The sequence below is a fragment of the Syngnathus scovelli genome, chromosome 13 (assembly GCF_024217435.2).
Source record: "Syngnathus scovelli strain Florida chromosome 13, RoL_Ssco_1.2, whole genome shotgun sequence".
NCBI lineage: Eukaryota > Metazoa > Chordata > Actinopteri > Syngnathiformes > Syngnathidae > Syngnathus > Syngnathus scovelli.
Window position 1 is genome coordinate 7,927,141 of NC_090859.1, and position 27,350 is coordinate 7,954,490.

The following is a 27,350-nucleotide window of genomic DNA, read 5'->3' on the forward strand; positions in this document are numbered from 1 at the left end:
ACTATGCGCGCCCAATAACTAATTGGGACATCTAGTGGCGATCGTTAGTTATTTTTCTAGAATTTTAGGTTTTAAATGACATCATTTTAGGCAAGGGCATTTTGGGAAAAAGAAAATAATTATAATTTGTAATTGTTTTTTTTAAGTGAGGTAGTGAATCACGATATAATCAATCATAATATTAGTTGCTGCTTTGATTTAAAATTAAATTCCTAATGTATTTTTTTGAGAACAGGTCTGTGCTATTATTCTCAAAGGGCACTCGATATATATATATTTTTATTTTCAAATGGATCAACAAATAGCACAAGGCCGGGGGGAGGGCATGCTTCAGCTTATCGGAGTTATCCAAAAGCGACATAGAAAGTAGGAATTAGTTGGCAAGATATTAAAACGGTGACACCAGAGAACAGCAAGGCAGCATGTGAAGAATTTATAAAAATAAAGGCAGACTGTGGGTAAAAGATAGTGGGTAAAAAAAAAAAAGTTCGTTTTGTTTATTGTAGAGGCAATTAGCTAAATAAATAAATAAATAAATAAATAAATAAATAAATAAATAAATAAATAAATAAATAAATAAATAAATAAATAAATAAATAAATAAATATAATTGTGAGGGCAGCAGAGGCAGCAGAGAAATATCCAAGGAAGGGAACCAGTAAAGGTATTAGGCGCATTCAGACTGGAACATAATCTGCAGGTAGAGATCAGAAAAGTTCAGAGACAGTTTTTGGAGTTCCCTGGGAAAACCGGGCTAATTGAACGGGTAGTGTTTTTCAGTCTGTAACTGCCGGCTCTCTCGTCATAACATTCAATCCAGTAGGTGGCGGTAATGCCCAATATATCAGGAGGTAAACTGGCAAAAAAAAAAAAAAAAGCAGGAAAGAAGATTTTTTTTTCTTTTGGGCAGGCGGAACCTTGCGCCGATCGTTGCGTCAACTCGGACCTCTAACCTAAAGCAAACGCCAAAGTAAACATAGGTTCCCTTCCAGTTCGTGCTTTTAATATCAGTCTTCTTTAAATTTTTGTTTTGAAGAAAGAGAATGGCAGTCAGTGCGGTTCATCTAGAGTCGGACGCCTTCCTGGTGTGTATGAATCACGCGTTGAGCACAGAGAAAGAAGAAGTGATGGGTTTGTGTATCGGAGAGGTAGAACCCACCAGGGTCGTCCACATTCACTCCGTCATCATCCTCCGCCGGTCGGACAAGAGGAAGGACCGGGTGGAGATCTCCCCGGAGCAGCTGTCTGCCGCCTCCACGGAGGCCGAGAGGCTGGCCGACATGACAGGCAAGCCGATGCGGGTGGTTGGCTGGTACCACTCCCATCCACACATCACCGTGTGGCCCTCGCACGTCGACGTCCGAACTCAGGCAATGTACCAAATGCTGGATCAGGGCTTCGTGGGCCTCATCTTCTCCTGCTTCATTGAGGACAAAAACACCAAGACGGGCCGCGTTCTGTACACCTGCTTCCAGTCGACCCAGGCCCAAAAGGGTTCTGACTACGAGCGTGTGGAAATCCCGATTCACGTTGTCCCGCGCGAGACCATCGGTAAAGTGTGCCTGGAGTCGGCCGTGGAGCTCCCGCGGATTCTGTGTCAAGAGGAGCAGGATACATACCGGAAAATCCACAGCCTGGCCCACTTGGACCCTGTCACCAAGATCCACAACGGGTCTGTATTCACCAAGAACTTGTGCAGCCAGATGTCAGCAGTGAGCGGACCGCTGCTACAGTGGCTGGAGGATCGCCTGGAGCAGAACAAGCAGATCATCGCGGAGCTGGAGCGGGAGAAGGAGAGACTGACGCAGGAGCTGAGTGCCCACTGAGTGGGTGAAGGATGGGAGAAGAGTTGATTGGGACACAGAAGAGTTGATTGGGACACATATTTCAGGGGGTGGGGGGGTATGTTTGCATTTCCTTCTCTGAAGTGGTCATTGCAGTTATTCCAAATACAATGTTGACTAAGTCAAATGTTTGCTCTCCGAACAAGGACAAAACTAACCCAACTTGCTTAAGTTGGAGCACTAGTGAAGAAAAGCAATGTTTTTTTTTTTGTCTTTTTTTCCTTGCAGGCAGTGGTAAATAGAGCAAGTGCCTATATTTGAGATTTTATACTCTCCATTGGTCATATACAATTGTATGCTTTGTTCTCACAAGTAAGAAAATTAAGTTCACTCCTACATCTGCCTCACTTGTTAAGGTTTTTCCCCCCTAATACTACTGTGACATTTCTGAACACTGGCAAAACAAGTAGAGCACAATAGTAACACGTGTTACTCGTGAGGCAGTCGTGACTAAAGAAAATCTGATAAGGTGTTAAGAATTGGTACATGTCTCTAACATCTAATTCTAACCTATCCATGTTAAACTAAACATACAATTTGTTAAAGAAAAAAAATGTGCATTTGGATTCATGGACGCGCCCTTGTAAATACTTTATACTGTACATAAATGGGATATACAAGCTTAGCAAGTTTTTGATCTTATCTCATGTGCATTTGGATTCATGGACGTGCCCTTGTAAATACTTTATACTGTACATAAATGGGATATACAAGCTTAGCAAGTTTTTGATCTTATCTCATATTTTATGCACTGCACCCAAGCCAAATAAATCTGTTGTTGTGTTAATATAACTTGATTTATGAGCCATTTTTGTCCTTTTGTTTTATTTTTGGACTATTGTAATTGAATTGCCACTAAAGTCTAGTGACTAGAAGGCCCAGGGGCCAGACATGGCCCGCCACATCATTTTATGTGGCCCGCGAAGACAAATTGTACATTGACTTCATGTGTCAGGACTAAATAAAATATTGAGTTCACTTTTAAAAAAATTGAGTTATTGCTAGCAATTTTTATTTCCATTCATTTTTTTCAATTAATATGTATAACAGTTTTTTTCTATCTGATTTAAAAGCTAGTTATTCATTAGTTTGTTGTGTAGCCTATGCTTTATATAGAAGATGCTGACAGTTACAATGGCCCTCCGAACGAAACAATGATTATGATGCGGCCCTTGACAAAAAATTGTTTGACACCCCTGAACTAGAGGGACTCTTGTGAACTACCATGCACTAGACTGGGAAGTCATAAAGCCGGCAGGGCTGACAAGAAGCAAACAGGGACATTGTACGGCACGGAACTCCACGACAGCTGAAGGGAGTACGATGGCGAAGTCGTCTGCAGGCAAAGGAAAAAGGGGGTAAATTTGAGCATTGCTAGGGCCTCTCCTGTTCTGGTTCCAGAGCGTTGATAAAGAGGATGGGAGGGGATTAGCGGGAGTGGGATTATCCTGTGCTAACCTTGGAGAATTGTTCAGCAGTTACTGATATGGAAAAAGCTGAGATATTGGCCCAAAATTTAGTTTAGTCCATAGCGCAGAAAATTTATCAGGGGTGGCAAAAATTAGGAAAGAATGTACAATACGTGAAAGATTCGAAAGTAAAATGTTGAAATATCAGAACCCAACATTGGAAAATGTTTTGAAATAAGAATTGAACTCTAAATGGCGTTTTTGTCAACATAGCAACTTGAACACAGCAGGCACAAAGAAAGACCGTGTTTGAGATTCCACCTCCAGAAATGACGTGGTCTGATCTAACTACTTTTCAGTGAGCTCACCGTTGTTCTGTGGAATTCTGTTAAAAATGTGTCACTCTTCATCCTCTGCTTGTGTTAATTTATCAGCAATCTGAGGTCCATAATAATGAACAAGTAACATCAGGTGAATTCCATTTTTAGTCGTCCGTCTCACTTGCACTTGTGTCCTCTTCCTTTATGCCAGGTATAAGTATTCCTCGTTTTCTGCTGAGTTTGTGTACTATGGGAGTGGGTTGACGAGGGAGCGGCGGTAGATGAGCATGGGCGGCGGAAAGCATGTGTCCTCCAGTGGGTCCAAGCTCGCTGACCTCTTTAGATAGCTTCTCTATCTGCTCAGCTTGTTTTCTCACCAGTTCCTGAAGACTCCAGATTTGGTCCTTGTCTGCTCGCCTGCTGCAGGCCTGAAGATGCTTTCCCTGAGTACACGCAAGTACACAAAGGTATTTGGTTCGGGCCGATACAGACATAAAGATTCAAATTCACTGAAAGACCAATAATATTTTTGACGAGTAATTGAAGTAGATTGGTTTCGTGTATTACTGTTATGGTCGAAATAAAGTTTGAGATTGGTTTTAGTTTTTATCCGTCTAGTGTGCAGTGATTCTCGAAGAGTGAAAACCACAGTACCACACTCGAGCTCCAACTAAAGCAGTTACTACAGCACCACGACTTTTAAGATAAATAGTACTTTTTCATTTAATCATTTAAGATTTTCACTTTGAAAATTCATCTAGGTTCAATAGAAATGTATTTAACTTTTATGTTCAGATAATGGATGGATAGATGCTTAATGATGCCGTGTTTGTGTTCAATTGTATTACAGTGGCTTACAAATAACAACATATTGACCTTTTAAGAATCAAAAAAACGTCTCATCACTTTTCATTAAGACCTACTGTGTTGCTGTGTATTTGTAATGTGTGTCATGGCGGTGGTGCGTGTTTGAGGTGGTCCTCGGTGGAATTTGCTTTAGGGTCGAGATGATTGAGGGTGACAAAGTTGAAATTGAATTACAATTTTCTTTTGTCTCGCGTAAAGTTTCATCTCCAGCTCCTTCTTCTGTTCAAAGAGGCTATTCAAGCAAAGGAGACGCTCCGAGTTGCTCCGTGTCATCGCGATCAGGGCTTCACGAGATGTTTGTACTTTCCTCTAAATGTCACACACAGAAAAAGTGAATCGTAAGAAAGTGTAATTCATCCACCAGATACATACACACATGCAAACTGTCTGTCTTACATCCCATTGTTGGATGTCTTTGGCAATTGCAATTTCCCGCAAGATTCTTTCCTGCTTCATCTCAGCAACTGACTTGTTGGCACACAGAGTCTGCAGAACCTCCATATCCACCTCTCTCCCAAACCTTGTCATCATCAGCTGGTGACAAAGCTTCTCCAGCGCTGCACCAATTTACAAACAAATTCAAATGAATATCCTGGATTTGGCTGCTGTCGGTAGGCCTTCGGATGTTTTTGGTCTTACTCGGATGTTTTTGGTCTTACTCTCAATTTCATTGTTCATTTCCTTGCGTTCTTTGATGAGCCTGATGTGCTGCTGACGGGCCTGACGGTACACTTCTGTCTGCTGATGCTTATCTACTTCTAATTCGTTCACTCGCTCCTGCAGCCTTTGTAGCTCCATCCGAGTGAGCACCAATGCCAGGCTGAGGTCCGAAGGCACTTGGCCAGTGATATCAATCTCAATCTGAAGATTGCAAAGTGGCACTGAGAACTTCTTTTTAAAACGGAAGTACAATTTCATTGACACAATGATTTGATTTATTATTTTTTTACCTGGTGCAGCCGAAGAGGAACCACAACATCCAGTTGGTTCATTTTTTGTTGTTTCTCTCTGTTGACTTGTTCTAAGTCATCCTCTGCAGCCTTAAGACTGAGTTTGACGGACTTCATCTACAAGACCATACATAGCTCAAACGTGAGTAAGAAGAAAAAAATAAAGTAAAACCAAGAAAGGATTGCAATTACGACTCAGGTATGTTTTCTGAAAATGTCCTTGAAAAGTCTATTTTTGAAATACAATATGAGAAAGTTCAGATTATTTTCACATTGTCTTATTAGTTTACAAAGTATATTAATTAATCCCATCAAAACATGAATGGTGGTGACAGGAATTGACATGCAATTTTGCAAATTTCTGGTTTATTCTAAATCTCATTCAAAGAATTTCTGGAAAGTTCTGTGATCATAAATACAGGCCAATAATAATAATAATAATAATTTCAGAATGAATAGTTTTAGAAGTAATACACTCTGATGACAAAACCACATCATTTTGATATACTATATGATTCAGTACTAAGCTGGTACTTGGTACAGCCACGTTTGCATGCCCTGCTCTGACCTTTTTTACAAGGGCGTCACAGTCCTTCTCCAAGTGTTCAGCATTCTTCTTTTCCTCTGCCAGCAACTCCTCCAGGTCCAAGCGACGTTCACGCAGCTCCAATATGTCATCAAACAGCTTTGGATCGCACCCTGTGGCACGGCAATACTTTCAGTACAACTATCGTCACGATTCATAGGACCAGATGAATACACCGCCATAAAAAACGTGCTTTCATTTAGTATATTCTTTATCCATTCGACTGATTTTCTGTGTATCTTCACATTTGATTCTCACTGAGCACATCTTTTCAACAAAACCCACAAAAATAAATGGAGGTACTTTTTGCTTTGAAGAGTACAATCATTTGGGATTGTTGCAACGTCTTCAACAAACTCAAAGAGTTCAATCTAACTTTTGTCAATTCCCATGAGCCGGATGACTGACTGAGAATCTGCGCAGATGTACTGACCTGCAGGGCATTCCTCCACAGCCGCCTCTCCATCCAATCCATCCCAATCGTCATCGTCGTCATCATCCCAGTTTTCATAATCGTCAAAGTCATCATTGCTGTCTTCGTCTTCCTCTGCAAAACAATTTCTTTGAATTTCTTGCATGACAGCACACGCAAAGAGGTCACATTCTGTGATCAAAGCATTCCCTCACCATCACTTCCTTCCTCCTTCTTCTTGGTACGTTTTATTTTCTTCTTGTAAACTTTGGTCAGATACTCCTCAAAGTTGTTGTCATCACCCAGCAAGGCATGGAAGGCTGCTGTATTGGATTTCTCTTTCTCTTGACGTTTTGCAATGTCTTTACGCTTCAGTTCCAGCGCCTTCCTACACCTCTCCAACTCAGACTGTTACAAAAGAGACCAAGACGTTTGTATTTGACAACATGGAAATGGCATGCTTGAAGATAATAAAGTGTTCAACCGACAACAAAGAATGCCAAAAACAAAACATTGTTGGCTTCAATTCAGCGGATCTAAAAATGCTTTTCAAGTAACATACATATAAAATACACACCACAGGCATGAGCCACAGTTCAAAACGACACAAATATTTCCTCACCAGCAACTCATCCTGCTCCTTCAGACGTTTGTCAAGCTTGTCCTGCGAAACCTTTTCACTCTTATCCACCTCCTTGAGGAGCAATAGCTCCTGATAAAGAGTCAAATGGCGCAGATTGGCAAGTTTTAGCTTCCAGTCCAGCATCTGTACCTTCTCAAGACACATCATGTGATCCTTATCAAATTGATCCACCAAAGTCTTCATCTAGTAAATGCATGAAACAATAAATTCATGGATTACTGCTTTTTGATCCCGAGATGTTGAGTGCAGCAAGAAGAATTGAAACAGACCTGCTCCAGTAGAGAATCCTGCGTCTCTAACAACGTGTCTTTGTCCATATCGTGCAGGTCCTCCTCTCTCAATTCTCCTTGCTCACCTGCGGTCTCCTCCGCTGATGGATCTGATATCGTTTCACTTTTCTCCATCTCTTCAATCTCCTTTTCCAGCTCATCAACCACACTCATCCCACTCTCTTGATCTTCCAGCTCATCATGCTTTGACCTGTTGGAACACGACAGATGTTCTTTATTGAACTGAATTTCGCTCTCAAGTCAGATTTCATCAAATTATTGACATGACAAACTAGTTCCAGCAGTGGTGGAGCTCTTCACTGGGGGTAGATTAACCTTTGGGTCTTTTGGGATTTTATTTTTTCCCCATTTCCAACTGTTCCCCCTTTCAAACCTAAAAGGAATGTTTTCTGAAAAATTTGGGAGATTTGTAAAATTTGGGTTGTTTTACACACCCTTGAGATATATTTGAGCTATCTTTGGCCACCCCATGCCCAGCAAGGGCAAAAATCCTAGCTCTGCCTGTCGTATCCAGCACCTTTTCTCCTTCAGCGCTCTGTATCTTTCTAGAATGGCTCGGGTGCATCGCTGGCTCTTCTCTGGTACTTCCTCACATCGTATCGTGGGCAGCGGGGGTGGGCGGCGGTGGAGCTGCGATGGCAAACAACTCTGGACCCTCTGGAGCTGTCTAGCCTGGGATCCCAGTTTGGATAAAAGAAGAAGTTTGAAGTCCCGCAAGGCCACAATCTCTGTGTTCATCTCAGTCTGTTTCTCGCGAATCTGGAGGGATGGATGGATGGATGGATGGATGGATGCAGTTGTTCAGACAAATCTGCTGTGACTGCAATTTACATTTGAGTGCACTTTACATTGTCCTCCAGGTTTATCATCTCAACTTTCTTCCTGTCTGCACTCATTCGTAAATGTTTAGGCACAGTGAAGTTTTCGTCCGTTTTAAGTTTCAAGTCGCCAATGCTCCCTTTGGCTTCAAAGATGGCCTGCACATCCCGTGGGTCTTCACAGTCCTTATGCGGCTTTTCTGCATAACTGAAACATCAATGAGACATCATTGGAGACGGTCTGAGCGCAATCTTGAAGAGACACCCAGCAGTCGTGTCGTTCAATGACACACTCACAGTTTGTCCCATTCCTCCTTCCTCTTTGCAATCTTGGCCCGAGCCTGTTCAGCTTTCGCTGCAGCTTTTTGGAGCCTTTCCACCTGCCGATCTGTAATCTGGACCACAGCTCGAGTCGCGGAGGTAGGAGGGGCCTCTTCCTCTGGCGAGCACACGTCAACGATAAAGCACGTATTGGATCGACAGTATTCCCTAACTTTCTCACCATCTGTTTCACTACTGTCTTTTTCGTGTCGTTCTACAGTTGCTTGGCTTTCAACCACAGGGGTTCCATCGACACCACACTTGTTTGAACTGCTCTCCTCTTGGAGCCGGGTCGTAGAAAGACTCGGAATATGGTAGGTGGAGACGCTGTGGTCAGTGCGAATGGCGAACACAGTAACTATGTTACGCTCTGTCGAGTCACTGAACCTGAAAGTAACAAACACCAGCAAGGCTTTTCACTGTGATGCAGGTTGGATGTTCTGACGTCATTATGAAAATAGCAGGAAGGTCAGCATGGAAGAGTCGGAAGAGATGATGAGTCGGTATTGTACCAATCTTGTAGCTTTTTAAGGGATAAATGGGAGTGCTCCTCTCGCCAGCTCATCTGGTACTGGACTTCATCTAAACGTCGGGTTTTCTCTCTCTCAGCTTGCTCTTCAAAACGCCGGTCCAGCAGCAGTTCCTACTTGCAAACATACCGTATGCACGCAATGAAGCACAGCGCAAGAACTTTATTGGCTCGATGACTCAAGAGTTGTGTTATTTGAATGGCCTCTGTGAAGCAACCCCAAGGACAAGTAGTAAAAATATATCCGTGATTCATTATTAAAATGATCAAATCCCTTTTGATGACACGGCTCTGCTAATCTTTTGGACACATTTATAAACCAATTAGCTCTGCACGCTATTGTCATTGTCGAGCTGTGATTTGCGATTTGTGTGATTTGCGTGCGCGTGGATGTATACCGTAGGAGTCAGTTGAATGTGTTGAGGCAGGTTAAGGTTGTCATCCAGTAGTATTTTAAACTTGCTCTGGAGCGCAGCAAGCCTTTTTCGTTTGGCTAATATTTTCTTGTCAGCTTCCTGACGCTGCCGGTCTTTTTCCAGCTTCTGTTTCGCCGTCTCTATGCTGGAAGGAGTGCGAATCTGAGTTTCAAAGTCCATGTTTTATCATGCATCATTTCCATTTAAAAACATCAATGCTTTTTCATAGTCAACCTGTACGCTGTGGGATCGTCGATGTCCATGGCCAACTCTTCATTCTCTAGACCAATCTGTTAGACAAAGAATGTTATTTTTAACTGACATTTAAAAAGAAAACTCCTCCAGTCTTAAGTCTTGAGGTAAAGTTTTGACCAGGTTCATGAACAACTTCAGTGAACAGGTTCTACCGAATGCAAGCAACCGAACCGAGCCTCCTTTATATTTGTAGATAAAACTGCGTAATAGTAATGGTAGTAAGGGCACAGTCATTTACTCAATGTCAAACACACACACACACACACACTCTGAGCACTCCAAGTGAAGTGACGGGCTCAGACTGCATTTTCCATCGCCACAATGTACAACTCGTGGTATTATCTCGATAAACAGGTTTGCTCTGTGTCTGGTGAGCTACGTCTTCATCCAGAAAGTCAAAATACCTGTAATACAATTAGACATGGTCTACCTTGACTTACCCTCGGTGAAGGAACTTTTGCCTTTTTTCTCTGCAAACCTTTCTGCAGCTCCTCATGAGAAAGCAGAGTGAAGGAGAAGATGTTCCCATCGTCTCCTGCTGTCAGCACAAACTGGTCGTCATGACTGCAACAGATATGCCTCAGGTGTCCATAATTGCTGTCGTGGATACTCAGTTCCCAGTACGCCTGCATGGATTTTAGGACGTGATCGTCGGCATCCAAAGGATAAGCTCTGATGGAGCCCGAGTGCATTCCGCATAGCATTAGCTGCCTGTTGGAGCTGTGGCAGAAACATTCAAACATGAGCATGACCTGATGACAAATACGGGAAATATTGACTCTTTATTCATCACGGAATTTTTGTTATAAACATGCCTGAAGGTGACTGAACGAATGGGGTCACTATCAGCATTATGGATAGGCAGGAAGTCAAATGGCTCAACGGGACATTTTTCTGAATTCTCATCCTGATTCTCAGAAAACTTACAGTGGTACAAGAAACCAGAGTCATATCCTCCCTAAAGATGAGAAAAATAATGTAAATTGTTTCCCATTTAAGCGGGTTCCCAGAGCACCAGTGCTCTCAGGAATATCTGATGGCTGCAAATAGTTTGCTTCATTAAGACAATTCTTATTGTGACTTGTTGAATTCGTACCATTGAGATCCAGAATTGGCCAGGCTCCGAGAAGAAACCCCAATAGAGAGGACTTGGAGGATCAGGAATGTAAATACGGGGCAACGCCTCCTCTTCCTCCTCTTCCTCCTCTTCATCCAATTCTTTTTCTTGACGTTCCTTCATTCGCTGCTCCTTTAATGCATGTCGTCTTGCTATTTCCTCGTCTCTCTGAAAACCACAGATGTAAGAAACGCAAATCTTTGTTTGACTGCCCAGCATAAGTTTAGCACAAAGTGGAGTCTGCGTGCCTGGGTGGTGTTCGCTTTCTGAAGATGTTTTTGTATATAGGTAGAAAGGGGCGTGTACGAGGTTGAGGGAAGGAACACAACATTTTTTAATGTATTTATTACCCTGATTTGAGATTTAATGCTTTTGAAGCGAAAGGTTCTTCTGGGCATGTCAAGCAGTTGAAAGGACTTGGCTGTCTGATGGGTTTCAGGGTCAGGACATGGTACCTCCACAACATGACCACTTAGACATAGGATTAGCAGACTCTTTTCCTTCTAGGACAAAAAAAGAGGAATTTGCTTTGTTACATATCTTTCGATGAAAACAAACAAAAAAAAGTCTACGAGCTGCCTTTTAAACATCACTTACATGGGCATGAGGTGACCATTCCAGCACTTGTACTGGTCCGGGAACCGAGACAAAACCAATTGGCTCATATTTGTCTCCAACAGTGAAGAAGAACACAGTGCAGTCTGAGCTCTGAGGATTAAGACAGAAGCGAGAGGTCAGTGAACCAATTCCCACAATTATGCTTTTATAGGGTATAGGATTTACCACATCGATTGTGAGTTCAACAAGATGGTAAGAATAACCACATGATCGATTTTTATTGCATATTGGAATGAAGTGAAAAACAGTGCGCACGCACGCGCACGCATGCACGCGCACGCACACACGCGCGCACACGCACACACACAGGGTGAACAGAAGAGTCAAAGAATCTACAATTAATCATTTTGCAAGAAGATGGCAGCAAGCAATGCAGCATTCCTTGTTTGACCCTCTTGAAAAAATGAGCCTTTTTCCTGTTTTTGTCACCAAAGTACTTGATAATACGGGATCCGATCAGATCCCTTTAGAGTTTGGAACTACAGAAGAGAAAATGCATTGACAAAGTATCAATGAATTGATAAAGCTAAAATGTAGTGGGTATATCTTTGTAAGAATTAACTGGAGAATGTGTTGTTGAACTCAAGCCTTCTTACCCCGGTGGCCAAGACCGTTCCATTGTGTTCATATGCAACAGTGGTTACAGGAGCATTATGGGGTTTGAAGGCTTGTTTGAGGCGCAGTTGGGCCTCCACTTTGAGCCTGGTTACTATTTGAAGGCCTTTGGGGTCAAAAAGCTCCAGTAAGCGCACAACTCCATCTTCAAAGCCCGTCACTAGTAAATTTCCAGCATGAGTCACCTAGAGTCCGACAAAAATAAAAAACGGTTTAGTTTGCCTCTGATTATTGAGAAGGATGAGTAGTCCCCCACTATTCCACTTACTGAAGGTGGGGCCCAGTGAAGAGCAGTTCCACCCTGAGTGAACCAGCTACAGGTAAGTTCTGTTTTTGACAGAAAGTCAAAGATTCGGACAGAACCTGGAAAGGGAATAGGAAAGGCAAACATGTCAGGGTGTAGGCTAGAAACATTGTACAGTAGTATATAGAATTGGAAGGCTTACTTCAACATATTGTTCAATAGTTAATGGTTACCTGTTATAAATGTATTCAGTGATGCAAGCCCAAGTACCATCATATTAAAGTCATGTAATTAGTCTTTAATCAGTTTTGGATCACTTTACTTCATTACCAAATGTGTTGAGAGACACGCTAAAAAAGCATTATATGGTATTAAATTTTCTATATTTGCCTGGTCTGTTTAATAAACATGGTTTTGGAAATTAGCAAGAAGACTGAGCACGAGCAGTTTAAATCCAAGACACAGGAGCTGTGAGGCAGCTATGCTAACCACTGATGCGCCATGCTACAGAGATTGTAGATACAATTTTTATTCTGAAAACATAAAAGCCGGGGGACATGTGTTCCATTACCCCCCAAGATTGACTATAGAAATAGCAACGCACGATCTGAAGCAGTCGTGGCCATGAGATGACTCTTCTTTGATACATCAAGTCCGTTGATTGGCCCAGCGTGGAAGGAAAATAGGCACACAGGATCAGGAGTCTGTTCACAGAGACGTTAAACGCCATCTTTTAATATCAGTGGGGGCAACTGTATACATCAGATCAATATAGAATGTAGCAGTGTTTTTTTGGAATGCTGTTGACTTTGAAATTTAAAATGTGGATTTGAGTTTTTATCATATAATAGGATTATCGGAGGGTTTGACCAAATATCATCAATAACAAAATCAACAGGAAAAAAATACAAGATGTGTTGTGTAGTTTCAACAATACATTGGAGACTAGAACTCAAAAGCAGATGGCAGCTTGGGCACTTTAATAAAACAATCGGAAAAAAAATTCTCTGTTTCCTTTATATTAAAAAATATAATACTTGGAAACTATATAGGTGGGTATTTTAAAAAATCTATATCAATGTTGGCAATATGAACATTTTTTACTTTTCTTTAAAAAAAAAAAAATTCAAATCGGCAAAACTTACTGAGTATGTAAATGAAAGATCCACTTTCCAAATGGCTCCATTAGAATCCTACCAGAGCACAGAGAAAACCATTCAGTTCAGGTAATTCGCTAAAACATGCATTCTAACTAGTGGCAAGCTGACCTGAGCATGCCAAACAGTAGAGTCTGCCTGCGCGCTTTTCACCATTGAAAAGAGGCGAACGTAGCGCCCAACCGTCATCTCATTCATGGGCTCCAACTCAAACTTGCTGTTTTCACTGCTACTGTCAGCAGCATCAATGGTCTCAAAGTCCCAGCCCTGCAGGATCAAGGGAAGCCGCATACAAGAACCAAGCACAACATTATATACAATGGAGTGAGAACAAGATTAGCAAAAAAATGATAATAATGCCGCAAATGGATAATAACAGACAAATACAACTCCCCCCCCCCCCCCCCCCCCCCCCCCCCCTCAAAAAAGCTTGGAACATCTAGAGGCATTGGTATTTTACCCGAATCATTCCATCAGAGCCAAAGGTCATCAGTTGTCCGTCCTCCAAGGCAAAAGGCTGGACAACCCCTGCGTGACAATAATGTCCTCCCTTGCGGCAGAGCTCCACTTTAATAGCGTTTCCATCCCACAGCAGCAAGTTGCCCCAGTTTGAGCCAGAAAGCACCTGAGAGGAAAGACGTTGAGTGGTCAAATGACAATTTGTTAACTTGAACCGCACATATGATTTGACTCAACAAACCACGTATTACGATGAGGAATTGTTTGATAGTTGCAATCCAAGAGAGGATGTATTTCACTTACAGCCGGTGGATGGCTCAATGGTTAGATTATACTACCAAAAACAAAATAGTACATACCAGCACAATTGTGAATATCAGTCTGATCATAGTTGTATTTGTCAGCTATATGTTTTAGTGATAACAAAAGCCAAATACATACCAGCGGAATTGTGTCAGTCTGATCATAGTTGTATTTGTCAGATATACGTTTTAGTGATTGCTTGGCATTTTAATAAACTAAGCCAACATTGTTTAGCAGCATGTCATCGTTGTCGGTTTTAGTCACGACTAATCACCTCACAACAAAAAACAAACAAACAGAGGAGCAGCGGATACCTTTCCATCAGGAAGTTCAATGTAGCCTTCAATATCTGTGGCTGCAGTCTTTCCAAAATGCCCAATAAGTCCCTCCAATTTGAGACCTGTAAATGTGCTGGCCATTTTCCAGAACCTGGAGAGAGAAAGTATTTGATTTATAAATGTGAAAGACTAATATTGTATGACAGTTATTGATTTTGTTGGAGTGTTTTGTCATTTACTTGATATGTCCTGATCCTGATGATGTCAGTAGGCCAGGATTGTATGGGGAAAAGGTCACTCTGTAGACCTCCTGAGAAATGGCTTTGCACCTGAGCATCACTTCCTCCTGCTTCCAGTTCCACACTGTCAGCATGTAGTCAGGTTCACTGCCCAGGCTGGCCAGAAGACTGGCATCACTATTAAAGTTGACAGAGCTGAACGCAAGCTCTGTACCATCTACACACAAGTAGTCACATGATTAGACAGAAGCTCTCAAGGGAAATAATGACAATGATGGATTGGATTTCTATTTACCTCTCAGGATACGGTATGCTTGTAATGAAGGGTATTTAGAAACAAGCAGGATGGGTTTTAGTCCTTTCTCTGCCACCACTAAATAATCTTTCTGATGGCTTACCTACGAAAATATACAGAATAAGAATTCAGTGCTTCTTAACTCGTAGTCCATGCTTATACTCTAATGTTGTTAGATTGAAGTGTAAAATCACCCGCAGGAACAAGCGACATCTCAGAATGAAGGAATACTGTATGTGGTACTTTTTTCCACGCTTACTGTTAAGCAATTCAAACCTAATTTGAGCAGTTGCTTCCACCATAACACAAAATATGCTAGTTTTATATGCAGGGAGATTTGGTTTTCTTAAATATAGTTTGTTCATGTGCACATCTTCAGTCTGCTTACCCCAATGGCGCCAATTCCACCACCACTGCAGGAGCGAAGGTACCTTTGCTGCCTGGTGCAAACATCGAGCAATATGAGCATCTGACCAGCTATGAAGACCAGAGTTCTGTCATCCAGCAGCTGCAGGTTTGCTCTTCGACTACAGTCGTAGCCAAATGAATGACTTCAGGAAGAAGAAATGAAGGTGGACAATTATTCACTCATGACAATAAAATCCATAAAATTCAATTCTTTCCATGCATGCATTCATTGCATGAAAAACAGCTTTTGCAAACCCGATGAAAGGACATCAACAATTATAAATGAAAAAATAGAGGTGTCTCTTTAGATCACATTTGAAACTCTATATATATATATATATATATATATATATATATATATCATCAGAACTGTCATAAAACAGCTTCACATGAAAACTTTTTTTGGGTCAATGCAGTGTGACACATATTTGCCAAACGTGGCAACAAAAAGAGAAAATACATTGCCATTTGTTTGATTTGAAATAGTTACAAAATAAGTACGAGAGGATCAGGAGGTTCTCTGGGATTTCAGACTCAGGTGTGACGAATGGCTTGGAGTAAAGCTCCTCATAATTATAACACAGGTCTTCGGGTAAAGATGTTTTTTCCTCCTCATCCTGCAACCGTGTACCTTCTTTGCCCTCCTGTGAAGGAGAGATATATTACTTACATATTAGTTCAATCGGGGTTCGATAGCATACAGTAGGAGATGCAATGTGGTTATTCTTACAAAAAGCATCTTAAAAATGTTCATAAGGATAAGTCTACAGATTGGTGGCGTGGAAACTCACAAGGGTTATTATGTTAACCTGTATCATTCATGGCTATGTTTTGTTGCATGTGGAGCATTAGCTGAAAATAGCAAACTACAGTAAATATTTGTATATAGGTCATAACAGTATGTACGTATGTCATTATCTGTGTGTCTACTTGTACAGCATAATGATGTAGAACTGCAATGTTGTAGTATTGAGACCAAACCGGGCTGCCCTGCAATCGGTTCTCTACCAAATTTAATATGTGGCAGACAGACGAGTCAAATTTATGCCCATATTACAACAATGCCTTCTGCTCAATCTCAAACATCATTAAAGCTTTTCTAAAAAAAAAGGAATAAAACTCAAAATTACTTTCGTCCAGGATTCAGATTTTTTTTCTTTTGTAGTCTGACAATTTCTCTTGATAACTTAATAAAACGAACCACAAAAGTATATTAAAAAAAAATACAGGAGATGCGATGGTAGGTTACCAATTAAGCCAATGATGATGTCATTGTCAAGATGACAGATGGATAATTTTATTAACAAGCAGCAAATGCAAATTATGCAATGAATATTGTCAACTGATTTAATTTTATATGAATCATTTTTCAATAATCAATGACGACTTTTTGAACGGAAAGTTTTGTTAAAACTTGGAAGCAATACAAAATAGAAAAAAAAGGAACTAACCTGACGGGTGGCATCCTCAGCCATGTATTAGGAACAGGAAAATATCTTAATATCAAGTACTCGGAAAAAAATGTTGCTTGCAGATTTACTACATTAAAAATTAGGATTTTTTTTCTTTAAATGATAGCTTCAATCGATTGATCAGGTTCAACTCAAACGTTTTTCCCCGTGAGAGGAAATAGATCAATAAAGTCTTGACGCGCACATATGTAGGTTCTTACGTCTATGACGTCACAGACTGCGTCATAAAAAGCACGAGACGGACACGAAAGAACGGGAGTGATCAACAGCCAAATTCAGTGAAGACGCTGAGAAACAATTAGAGCTACAACAAAAGGGTGAGTCAGGTATAGTTGGTGAAGGCTTCTGTTGCACTAAAAAGGGAGTGGGTGCAAATTCTTTTTCTATTTTTAACAGTAAACAAGCGCCCTTTGGAGGTTGCAGTGTGAAGCCCGGAGTCATGATGATAAACAGCATTTCTCGTCCGACTAATGAGCAGAATAAAACGTGCAAAACGCGATAATCACAATGAGGATAAGGTACATTTCCCTGTTTTAAAATGTCTTCAGCCTAGACGGTGGTGGACAACACTTTGTACGGATAAATGTGTGAACTAAACAAGATAGAAAACGTAATACGGATTTTTCATTTATTTATGTTTAATCGAGAACCATTTTTGTTTCGTCAGGTAAATGTTTAAATCTGTTAATCGAAATGTTTTTGTTAATCCCACAGAAACCCCGCAAAAGGATCTTGCGAATCATCATAAACTGTTTTGTATGAACACGTCACGTACCATCTGAAATTACAAACTATTGACTGCCAGAAATCAAAATACTAACCATAACCATATAGGGAGGCTACCCTCTGCTGGATACAAGTAGTACTGCACCCAACCCACTCATTTTTATTTGGTGGCTTTAACGCACATATACAGATAAACATTTTTCCCTGCTCAGTGGAACAAACAGCCATTACTACAGCTTATTTTGGGGTCTTTTCTGACTCTTCTTGGTCACAATTACACGATTCACCTGAGACCTGAGGTACTTCCTGGCATTTTGAGCACATTGTGTTACTACACTAATGCTGTGCAAATTTAAATTAGGATCCATAAAAAAACATAAAAACATCCTGTACATCAGTGAAAAAAATACAGACAATACATCATTGTGTTTTGTCCCCACTCTAAACTATTTGCAGCAATAAGGCAGAAAAAAATCTAATTTGTATTCGTGTGTTCAGTCAGTTAAAGTGTTTGTAGAAGATTTAAAAACCAAATGATTATTGATACGTATATGAACTGGCAATACATCACTGCTATCAGCCACACTCAAAGCAATCGTAATAGATGATCTCGTCATCTTGCCCTTAATAATAATTATTGCCCTTCACTTCTTCTTCATCATCAAGCAGGCACATGCTTGCGATGGCCTTGGTCACAAGATACGGGTCACAGTGGGCTGCAAATTTACCTTTCTTGTCTTGAACCACCTGGTGAGGAAAGCGGATGCTGGCACCTCTGTTTGAAATTTCAGTAGAAAATTTGTCCATGTTGGGGGTCTCATGACGACTCATGTTGTCCTGACCGCTATGTGGATCGCTTACTTTAATATGCTCCACATTCAACTTCTTCATGGCCTCCTCAATGTATCTGTGTTCGGAAAGTAAACGCATCCATGAGTGATTACTTGTTCTCTGTCTTCACAAAGTAGATTCTCTCCTTACACTCACCTTGAGCGTCTCTCACCTGGATTCTTCATTAAATGGTCAACAACAAGACAACTTTCTCCTTCCTCTCTCATCCGCTTGGTGCTGAAATTAGTGTGGCCACCAGAGCCATTCCAGTTTCCCTTTATTGGATTTGGTTTTAGTGTTGCAACAACCCCAAAATCTTCACATACACGGTGCAACAAGAAGCGTGCAACCCATAGTTGATCACCCATCTCAATACCTTCGCAGAGTCCAATCTGGAACTCGCACTGAAATTTGAACACAATAAAAAGGGAAATAACCAGGAGGGTCTCTGTATATAAAAAGACAGTTTGCAGAATTAGCATGATGATCAAATGTTGGTAAATATCTTTTTTATTTCCATACTTACTTGCCAAGGCCTATCCTTCTCATATTTTCTAAAGATGTTGATGCCAGCGTAGCGACATGCCTTGTAGTGACACACTGCAATGTCTCGTCCAGTAGCTTTGGGATCTAATAAGGGTCAAACTAAAGTCATTCAATGTCTAGGGATGCATTTTGAATTACCGCAACAGGTCAAGGAGCTTTGTAACTATAATCGTATCGCATAGATAATCAATTGCTGTATTGCATGCAGCAGTTAAGCGTGCTCAGTTCCCAATTAACGATGTGATGTGTTTTTGCATTGGAGTGGACAACCTTTGTAAATTCAGGATTTATGTTACAATATGAGGCACATACAGACCTTGGGATGCAGGGAATCCATTTTGAGGCCAACCACACAGATGCCCATCAATTGTGGTAAGTGTGTATTCCTGCTTGATAGCAAATAATAGTTGATGTTTTTGAACCAGGTCCATGACTTTCTTGCAGCTCATTCGATGGTTTGCTTCTAAACACAACATGCAACAACGGTTGATTTTCTATCTCTAAAATTGCATGTGTCAAGAAAAAAAGTGAAGAAGGTACCTGCAGCAAGGTTGGTGTAGTTGAAAACTTCACAGAGAACCAGTTTGTTTGGGTCAAGATTGAAAGGATCTTTGAACATGCACGCCGGGATAGGTCGTTTGGCCCACTAAAGTATCATTCAGGAACTTCTAGCAGTAATCATATTTCCAGACAAATCAGAATAACATAACACAAACAAAAGGCAATAGGTTATGATTTTCTGCATGTGTACCGTAATTTTCGGACTATAAGCCGCACCAGACTATAAGCCGCACCAGCTAAAACCCGTGATTCCGGGTTCAAAATTTACGAAAAAAGCCACGGCTTATAGTCCGAAATTTACGGTACATGCAAGGTCTAAACATTTTTATCTCCCCTTCTGATAACAAATATTGTTGCAAAGTAGTCAATCATTAAAATAATATATTTACCTTGTATACTTTTGGGTTCAGCGTCCAGGGTCCGGATTTTGTTGCCTAGCCCCCACCCATTTCCGTCAATCCTGATGTAAGTCACTTGACATATGTCTCCTTGTGGAAGCCTCATGTAATGCTCACGGACAGCCTTGTTGAGGTGAGAGCTCATCGACGTCATATTTTCCTGGAAGACGACAAAACAGATTTGAAACACTTCTTTGAACTGAACAAGAGCTGGTGCCTGATTTGGAGTTGTTCCCGTGTGGTTTTAAGACAAAGCAGCGGTGGAAAGCCAGTTCATAGGTAAAAAGAGAAGAGGCAAAGAACAGCGTAGATGATTGCTGATGACCTTGCAATCTGTACTGCAAGCAAGTGGAGAACAATTTAGAAAGATGGAGGCATGTGCTGGAAAAGAAGAATGAAGGGAGGAACAGGAACTACATTTAATTACTTTCTGATCATGTTTTTTTTTTTAACACTGAATAAATTGAGACACTTAACAATTAAGCACGTTCAACCATTCAACTCTGTACCGTTATTACCGATCCCAGCTGACTGTGGTCGAAAGGCAGGCTGCAGCCTGAACTGGTTACCTGCCAATAACCACACTCGCATAAGTAGCTAATATTGGATTAACAAATAGCCTACTAATCTTGTAACTATTGCTCTCAAGCAATCTTGACATCTTCTTTTCATTCTTTACAAAACTCAAAACTATGCGACATTCTGCATGCGGTAGCCTATTGGATCTTTATGAATATACCAAACAAAGCATCCAACTTACTTTGTCAGATGTGAATCCCAAGTTAATTCAGAGTGCTCTCCATAAATTGGGCGTAACCTGTTTTGTATTCACAGTCGGCCCCACCCAATGTGGCTGCCCAGGCCGGATTTTAGTTGGTGCACCTTTATTTGCAATTTACATCTGCTTACAAAATGAATAGCATGGTTTAACATTATTTAAAAAGACCACTCAATTTAAAACCAAATATTTAACTAATTGTACTATTATAATGTCAAAAATCAAAATGCAAATCTTAATACACCTGATCATCGATGGTGCTGTGGTGGAGAGGGTGAGCTGCACCAAGTTCCTGGGGGTGCACATCAGTGAGGACCTCTCCTGGTCCGCAAACACCTCGTCACTGGCAAAGAAAGCTCAGCGCCGCCTGTACTTCCTGCGGAAGCTCAGGCGTGCATGTGCTCCTCAGGCAGTCCTGTCTACATTCTACCGTGGCACTATTGAGAGCGTCATCACCAGTTGCATCGCTGTCTGGGGTGGTAACTGCACTGAACAGAACTTGAAGGCCCTGCAGCGCATAGTGAATACGGCTGGTAAGATTATTGGTGCTTCGCTCCCCTCCCTGAAGGACATTTACACCTCCCATCTCGCCCGCAAGGCAACCTCGATTGCCAGAGATGTGAGTCACCCGGCTCACTCTTTGTTTGACCTTCTGCCCTCTGGGAAGAGGTACAGGAGCCTGCGCTCCCGCACCACCAGACTTGCCAACAGCTTCTTTCCTCAGGCTGTTAGGGCCCTGAACTCGCTACCCCCTTCTGCGTAGCGTGTGGCACTGTTGCGCTATTTTCGGGAATGTCTGCTGTACGCGCACTTGCTCCTTTTTTTTCTGCTCCTCTTATTTATTTATTTATTGTTGTGTTATTTATTCATTATTTATTCAGCACGCTTTTGTTATACTTGTTACTTGTTTGTCTGTTGTGAGCCATGTCTTGTCACCGTGGGATAGGGGGGAAGGAAATTTCGGTTTCTTTGTGTGTCTTTGGCATGTGGAGAAATTGACAATAAAGCTGACTTTGACTTTGACTTTGACTATTATACATGATTATTTTCATATACATATTAGTATCTAGATTAGGCAAAAGTAGACACATCCTAAACAGGTTTAATCTCCATAAATGATCTTTAATACTTAAAACCCATCCATGCAAGGAAGCTACAAAAATAAAAAATAAACTATTCATTTACTGATTAGAATTTGATGTTGAGGCTAATCGCACAGATGCAAGTCATCAATAAACGGTACACACAATAATTGGGTGACTCCAACGGTGGCCATCATACATTGACACTTGCTAAACCTGCCTAACTTGTATACTTTGATTTCCCTTTGACATGTTATTTTCTATTACCCCAGCAAAAAAAATAAAATCACCGTACACTGCATTTGGTTGAACAAAGAAGTCTAGAAGAAGCACAACATGCACATTTCACCGGAAAGAATAATATTTTATATTTTCTCTTTTACGAAACATAGTATCTCACGTCTGCATTATGTTGTCCGAACCATTCGCAATGAAAGGCCATCAGAACAAAATCAGCTGCAAAATAACCAGCAAGACGGAAAAACTTTGCCTTCGACAAAAGCCAGTTTGGCTTTAGTCCCCAGGCTGTGGACTCAATCATTTGCATCTCATGCTTACACAATGGTGACCGCATGTTGTTCATGTTTGCATTCATTTGTAAACACAAATGGTCCAAATGGACCAGTTGATACAAGTAAATGTGAATAAACAAGTTCAATATGCAACATGCAAAATACTTGACACATTGGTTCTAACCCTGCTCCCAAGCACTCAATATTCATAAATGGTGCACCTGCCTGTTACTATTTGGCCGTGTTTGACAGTGAGGAATTGACTTAAGCGCAGACAGGAAGAAACGACATTAAATGACGATTCTGTGACAATACATGAACACAGTTTTGTCTCAAAACTAGTAGAATTTTAAACAATGCTCTTCACATCATCATCAGTATTATATTTTTAACAATGCTACAAGCAGACACAATGAACTCAATCTTGTCTTATTTAAGTGTCCTTCACATCATCATCATCGTCAAGCAGGCAAGTACTTGCGATGGCCTTGATCACAAGGTACGGGTCACAGTTGGCTGCAGGGCGGCGGTCCTCAAAGTAACCTTTCTTCTCTTTACCTACCTGACGGGGAATGCGGATACTGGCACCTCTGTTTGCAACTCCAGCAGAGAATTCATTAACGCTGGATGTTTCATGATTTCCTGTGAGACGTCTCGTGTTGTCCTGACCACCGCGTGGGTCGTACACTTCAATATGCTCCATGTGTCTTTTGCGCAGCCTCTCAATGGCCTGCTCAATGTATCTGTAATCCAAACGTACACAAGTGAATGAGTGATTACCTGCTCTATATATTTGACAAGTTGATTCCCTATAGGCCCAATTCTGTTCCTTCCGTTCAATCCGAAACCAGTGCCTCGGCTTGTGTGTTTATAATTTCATCTCATCCATCCATTTGTTTACTCACTGCAATCCTCCTTCTTCCCTCATCTTCTTGGTGCTGACATTAGTATGGCCACCAGAGCCATTCCAGTCTCCCTTTACTGGTTTGGGGTCCAGTGTTGCAACAACCCCAAAATCTTCACATACACGGTGCAACAAGAAGCGTGCAACCCACAGATGATCACCAATCTCAATACCTTCGCAGGTGCCTATCTGGAATTCCCACTAAAATTTGAAGACAATAAAAATGGAAATAATGAAGGCTCTCTAAAAGACCATCACAATGGCAATGCAAATCGCTTTTTCTTTCCATACTTGCCTGTGATGGCAAAACCTCAGCATTTGTTCCATAGATCTTGATCCCAGCATAGAGACATGCCTTGTAGTGACACTCTGCAATATCCCGTCCAAGTGCTCTGTCTGCGCCCACTCCACAGTAGTAGGGACCTTAAAAAAAAAAAAAAAAATGTCTGCAAGGTGCTTTGAGACTGGACGTGTATAAACCAGGTCATTGGCCGCGGTATGTTTTGCTGCGATTGAGACTTGACATTTTCAAGCAATCATCTCATAATTTTACTGACCTTGGGGTGCAGGGAATCCATTTTGAGGCCATCCAAATGGATGACCATTGGTACCAAAGAGTGTATATTCCTGCTCAATACCAATCCATATCTGGTGTTCTTTAATCTGGTCCATGACTTGCTTGCAGCTTACTCGATGGTTTGTTTCTAAACACAACATACAAAACAGTTGCAGAATTCCGCTCAAATTTTGGACACACATACCAAAATAAGGACAGAGGGTACCTGCAGGAAGGCCGTTGTACTTATAAACTTCGCAGAGGACCAATTTGTTGGGGTCAAGCGTGAATGGATCTCTGAACATGCACACTGGGATGAGGTACATGTCGCTGTTGGAGCCTTCAGACTGGTATGTGCTTGACCCATCAAAGGTCCATTTAGGAATATCTACCAGTAATCACATTGATGCATAAAGCAGAGTAACAACAGAAAACTCACCCAAATAAAAACTTTAGCGTACTACGATCAGATTTCTATTTGTCAACGTTCAAGTTCTTAACGCTTGTTCTCCTCTCTGATAACAAAAATGTTGTGAAGTAGACTTAGTTAAACAATCTATTTACCTTGTATACTTTTGGGTTCAGCATCCAGGGTTAGGGTTTTGTTGCGTAGCCCCTCTCCAGTTCCGTCAATCCAGATGTAAGTCACCTGACATTTGTCTCCTTGTGGGAGCCTCATGTAATGCTCCCGCACAGCCTTGTTCAGGCAAGAGCTGATCGACAATGATGTCATTTTTATCTGGAAGCGTAATGACATTTTATAATGTCATGCAATTGTAATTTAATAAATATATTTAGAGGTTGGCACATAATAATATCAATGACTCCCTTAAACTCAACAATATAATTTTTGTTTTTTCCCCTAATGCAATTTGGCAACAACTGGTAGTTCAACTGTGCTAACATTTCTTTAATTTTCAGCCATCTGTTTTCAATTTGGGTTAAAAGATAATGTGTGCATTGCACATAATATTCAAATGTGTATTTGGATTAAAAGATAATGTGTGCATTGCATAATCTAATTTGTTTGTCAAATTTAAATTTTCTAATCCTGTAGTATAAAAATATCATTGTAATTGTTAAAATCTTTATTTCGGCTTAAAAGGTAAACATTCAAGTTTAAGATATTCTTAAACGTAATTATTACATATTCTAAAATATTCAAAGCTAATTTAGTTCAAATCTTTTCTAAAAAAAAGTCTTAAAAGCATAAATAATTGGACTTTAGTTTGACTTTTTAAGCAAATGTTTAAAATATTGGAATTAATGCCCAGTAAAAAATGTACATTTGGTTTAAGAATTCTATATTTATTTAAAGTTAAAGTCCCAATGATCATCGTCACACACACATCTGGGTGTGGTGAAATTTGTCCTCTGCATTTAACCCATCCCCATGTGATTTTAATCCATCCCCTGGGGGAGAGGGGAGCAGTGAGCAGCAGCGGTGCCGCGCTCGGGAATCATTTGGTGATCTAACCCCCCAATTCCAACCCTTAATGCTGAGTGCCAAGCAGGGAGGCAATGGGTCCCATTTTTATAGTCTTTGGTATGACCCGGCCGGGGTTTGAACCCACAACCTTCCAGTCTCAGGGCGGACACTCTACTACTAGGCCACTGAGCTGGTTGTTTAGTTTATATATGATTAAGGTTTTCACCTACTACTTCTACTGAGTGAATCCAAGTCACAAAGATACACTGAACTGTAATTGTATCAATTATATTTTACAGTCATACAGAAGGTCATCCATATAAAGCACACAACCTACCTTGTCAGAGGTTACTTCAGTTGTCAACAAAGTACAGAGAGCACAAAGCAGCGCAGCACAGTTTGTTGTATTTAACCGTTTGCAAATGATTGTCATCGACACTCTTGTACGCTTTTATAAGGCGTGACATCACAGGCGGGTTTGTATCTGTCTGTCTGTGTGTGTGTGCGTGAGTGTGTGCTATTCCCAGTAATTGTTTGACCTTAATTTGTACTGTAATTATGTATCAGGAATTAGATAACTTTTTTTCTTTTTTTCAAATGTGTTATACAAGATCAGGATAATGTGCCCAACTCCTACATTCCACACAAGACTAGTAAGTAAATTTCAGTGTTTAGTGCTTCAACAATTTGTAGGATAAAAACTAAGTAGACTTGTGAAAATAAACAAATTATTCAGTACAATGCACAGGCTGAGCTGAGGTGAACATAAACTCATGATTAACAAAACCACTTACCATTACAGTAGTGCCTGCTGATGTTAGTGATTGACTATGAGTCATTAAGATGAGTCAAGGCTTGCAGTTCAGTGACCTTAATAGAAAGTCGACCACTGATGCAAAAACTGGATGTCAGCAACTTCACAGGTCTCAGCTGCATGCAAGAACCACAGGACCAGCAAACTATAAAAACACAAAAGGACTGCTCTGAGTCACAAGCAGTTCCGAGATGACATCTAAGAATGATGATGACTTCACATGCAAAGCGTGAAAAAAATGTCACTGATAGAATTAAGTGTTAGCACCATTGCACATCAAACTTCGCAAGGTTTGTTTTCCTAATGCTGCAGTTGTGTTGTTTGATAATAAATGAGTTACTTCCTAGTTCATGCATGACCGGTTGGACATGTTTGATCCACCTTTGTTTAGGTTGGGGTAATTATAGCTCCATTTAGCTGAGTCACTAAGTGTTAGGTTCAGATTCAGCAAAAGGATCAGCAGACAAAACCAGTGAGACAGAATGTTGATCTTTTCTCGCGAGGAGTGCATCCAGACTTACAGCAATCCAAAATACACTAAAGGTCTTGTTTACACTCCTCTCTTTTTATTTAGGAATGCCCTACCTACAATGTGAGACTAGCCCCTGATAGGTGGGGGGGAAAGCGTGGGCTTTGTCTCAAGAGTGAAGAAACGAGATTCTATGTGAAACTAGAAGTCGCAGACAGGATCCCATGAGAAACGAAAAGTGGGCAAGGATAAAATGTTATGGGAAACAAAGTAGTCATGTGAAAAGAGTGCATAGACAAAATGACATGTGCAGACATCAACAACTTTCTTGGACAGCATCGTTTGACTTGTTGTGGACTGGGTGATGTCTGCAAGAAGAAACAGCAAGCATTCTGCGCAATAACTTTATTAATATGTACTCATTAGGGAACGCATGATAACATATATATACAATTTATCTAACACTAAGGTTAACTTGGTTCTTAAGGAATTGTAAACATCACACATTTAATACTATAGTACTAAGATAGTATATAGTAAAAATCTCGTTTTTTTTTTTTTTTTTTTTTTTTAAATAGAATCCCAGCCTTGACAATTTTTATTTTTTTACTTTTTACGACATTCTGCAATTTGTGAGTGGTGAACTATAAAGACCTTTGGTTTTTAGTCTTCTATGTGATCAAGACGAGGCCATAAGTGGACAGGAGTGGCCTGAAAGTGACATTAAAATGACAAATATTACAAGCCTGAAAAAGTCATGAAAAAAGGCTTACTTAGGACTGACCAGCCTACGTCGTTGTGAAAATACTTTACTATTTCAGCTCCAAGCCAAAGGCATTGCCACCGTAAACAGTATCCTTTCCCGATGCAAATGACCAT

At 40.8% G+C, this 27,350-nt stretch overlaps 4 protein-coding genes and 1 long non-coding RNA gene across 7 annotated transcripts; 2 read left to right on the forward strand and 3 right to left on the reverse strand.

Moving 5' to 3' along the window:
• The first annotated feature begins 896 nt into the window (after positions 1–896).
• Positions 897–2,641, forward strand: LOC125979354 (lys-63-specific deubiquitinase BRCC36). Its single transcript, XM_049737475.2, has one exon. It carries the CDS (start codon positions 1,044–1,046, stop codon positions 1,824–1,826), a length of 783 nt encoding a protein of 260 aa, XP_049593432.1. The 5' UTR covers positions 897–1,043; the 3' UTR covers positions 1,827–2,641.
• LOC125979351 (cilia- and flagella-associated protein 44-like) lies at positions 2,462–16,983 on the reverse strand. The gene is made up of 34 exons (XM_049737469.2): positions 16,845–16,983; positions 15,895–16,037; positions 15,374–15,536; positions 14,986–15,088; positions 14,691–14,907; positions 14,488–14,602; positions 13,872–14,036; positions 13,523–13,678; positions 13,400–13,447; positions 12,859–12,958; positions 12,279–12,373; positions 11,992–12,195; positions 11,375–11,485; positions 11,128–11,280; positions 10,757–10,945; positions 10,476–10,618; positions 10,101–10,380; positions 9,640–9,695; positions 9,388–9,550; positions 8,973–9,103; positions 8,642–8,847; positions 8,437–8,578; positions 8,170–8,347; positions 7,839–8,080; positions 7,301–7,511; positions 7,011–7,214; positions 6,604–6,796; positions 6,410–6,523; positions 5,959–6,089; positions 5,391–5,507; positions 5,100–5,301; positions 4,837–4,997; positions 4,615–4,749; positions 2,462–4,016 (listed from the first exon to the last, which is right to left on the reverse strand). The coding sequence occupies exons 1-34, from the start codon at positions 16,866–16,868 to the stop codon at positions 3,738–3,740; spliced, it is 5,274 nt and encodes a 1,757-aa protein (XP_049593426.1). The 5' UTR covers positions 16,869–16,983; the 3' UTR covers positions 2,462–3,737.
• Positions 16,984–17,069: 86 nt separating this feature from the next.
• LOC125979356 (uncharacterized) lies at positions 17,070–18,864 on the forward strand. Its single transcript, XR_007485305.1, has 3 exons — positions 17,070–17,182; positions 17,262–17,383; positions 18,560–18,864. It is a non-coding gene; the product is annotated as an uncharacterized lncRNA (long non-coding RNA).
• On the reverse strand, positions 18,216–21,645 carry LOC125979353 (glutamine synthetase-like). Of its 2 annotated transcripts, none has more exons than XM_049737474.2 (6): positions 19,919–21,645; positions 19,509–19,633; positions 19,285–19,431; positions 18,949–19,052; positions 18,579–18,826; positions 18,216–18,498 (listed from the first exon to the last, which is right to left on the reverse strand). In XM_049737474.2, the coding sequence occupies exons 2-6, from the start codon at positions 19,585–19,587 to the stop codon at positions 18,216–18,218; spliced, it is 861 nt and encodes a 286-aa protein (XP_049593431.1). In that variant the 5' UTR covers positions 19,588–19,633; positions 19,919–21,645. The 2 variants fall into 2 exon arrangements, with proteins under 2 accessions (XP_049593431.1, XP_049593430.1); XM_049737473.2 differs by having other exon boundaries at positions 19,509–19,636.
• Positions 21,646–21,806: 161 nt separating this feature from the next.
• On the reverse strand, positions 21,807–26,288 carry LOC125979352 (glutamine synthetase-like). 2 transcript variants are annotated; one of them, XM_049737471.2, is made up of 7 exons: positions 25,983–26,288; positions 24,324–24,498; positions 23,986–24,147; positions 23,761–23,907; positions 23,499–23,626; positions 23,205–23,404; positions 21,807–23,042 (listed from the first exon to the last, which is right to left on the reverse strand). In XM_049737471.2, the coding sequence occupies exons 1-7, from the start codon at positions 26,025–26,027 to the stop codon at positions 22,733–22,735; spliced, it is 1,167 nt and encodes a 388-aa protein (XP_049593428.1). In that variant the 5' UTR covers positions 26,028–26,288; the 3' UTR covers positions 21,807–22,732. The 2 variants fall into 2 exon arrangements, with proteins under 2 accessions (XP_049593428.1, XP_049593427.1); XM_049737470.1 differs by lacking the exon at positions 25,983–26,288 and adding an exon at positions 25,526–25,690.
• Positions 26,289–27,350: the final 1,062 nt, after the last annotated feature.

Bases quoted from the DNA above. Each gene is read 5' to 3' on its own strand.
- LOC125979354 (XM_049737475.2), top strand. From the start codon at position 1,044: ATGGCAGTCAGTGCGGTTCATCTAGAGTCGGACGCCTTCCTGGTGTGT.
- LOC125979351 (XM_049737469.2), bottom strand. From the start codon at position 16,868: ATGGCTGAGGATGCCACCCGTCAG. The intron at 12,196-12,278 runs GTAAGTGGAATA...GTCGGACTCTAG, and splicing joins TTCACTGGGCCCCACCTTCA to GTGACTCATGCTGGAAATTT. The intron at 8,348-8,436 runs GTGAGTGTGTCA...TTGATGTTTCAG, and splicing joins AAGGAGGAATGGGACAAACT to TTATGCAGAAAAGCCGCATA.
- LOC125979353 (XM_049737474.2), bottom strand. From the start codon at position 19,587: ATGTTCAAAGATCCTTTCAATCTTGACCCAAACAAACTGGTTCTCTGT. The intron at 19,053-19,284 runs GTCTGTATGTGC...GACCCTTATTAG, and splicing joins TGGATTCCCTGCATCCCAAG to ATCCCAAAGCTACTGGACGA. The intron at 18,499-18,578 runs GTGAGTGTAAGG...TTCCGAACACAG, and splicing joins CCAGGTGAGAGACGCTCAAG to ATACATTGAGGAGGCCATGA.
- LOC125979352 (XM_049737470.1), bottom strand. From the start codon at position 25,621: ATGACAATCATTTGCAAACGGTTAAATACAACAAACTGTGCTGCGCTG. The intron at 23,627-23,760 runs GTCAGTAAAATT...TTTTTTTTTAAG, and splicing joins TGGATTCCCTGCACCCCAAG to GTCCCTACTACTGTGGAGTG. The intron at 23,043-23,204 runs GTGAGTAAACAA...TTTGGATTACAG, and splicing joins AGGGAAGAAGGAGGATTGCA to ATACATTGAGCAGGCCATTG.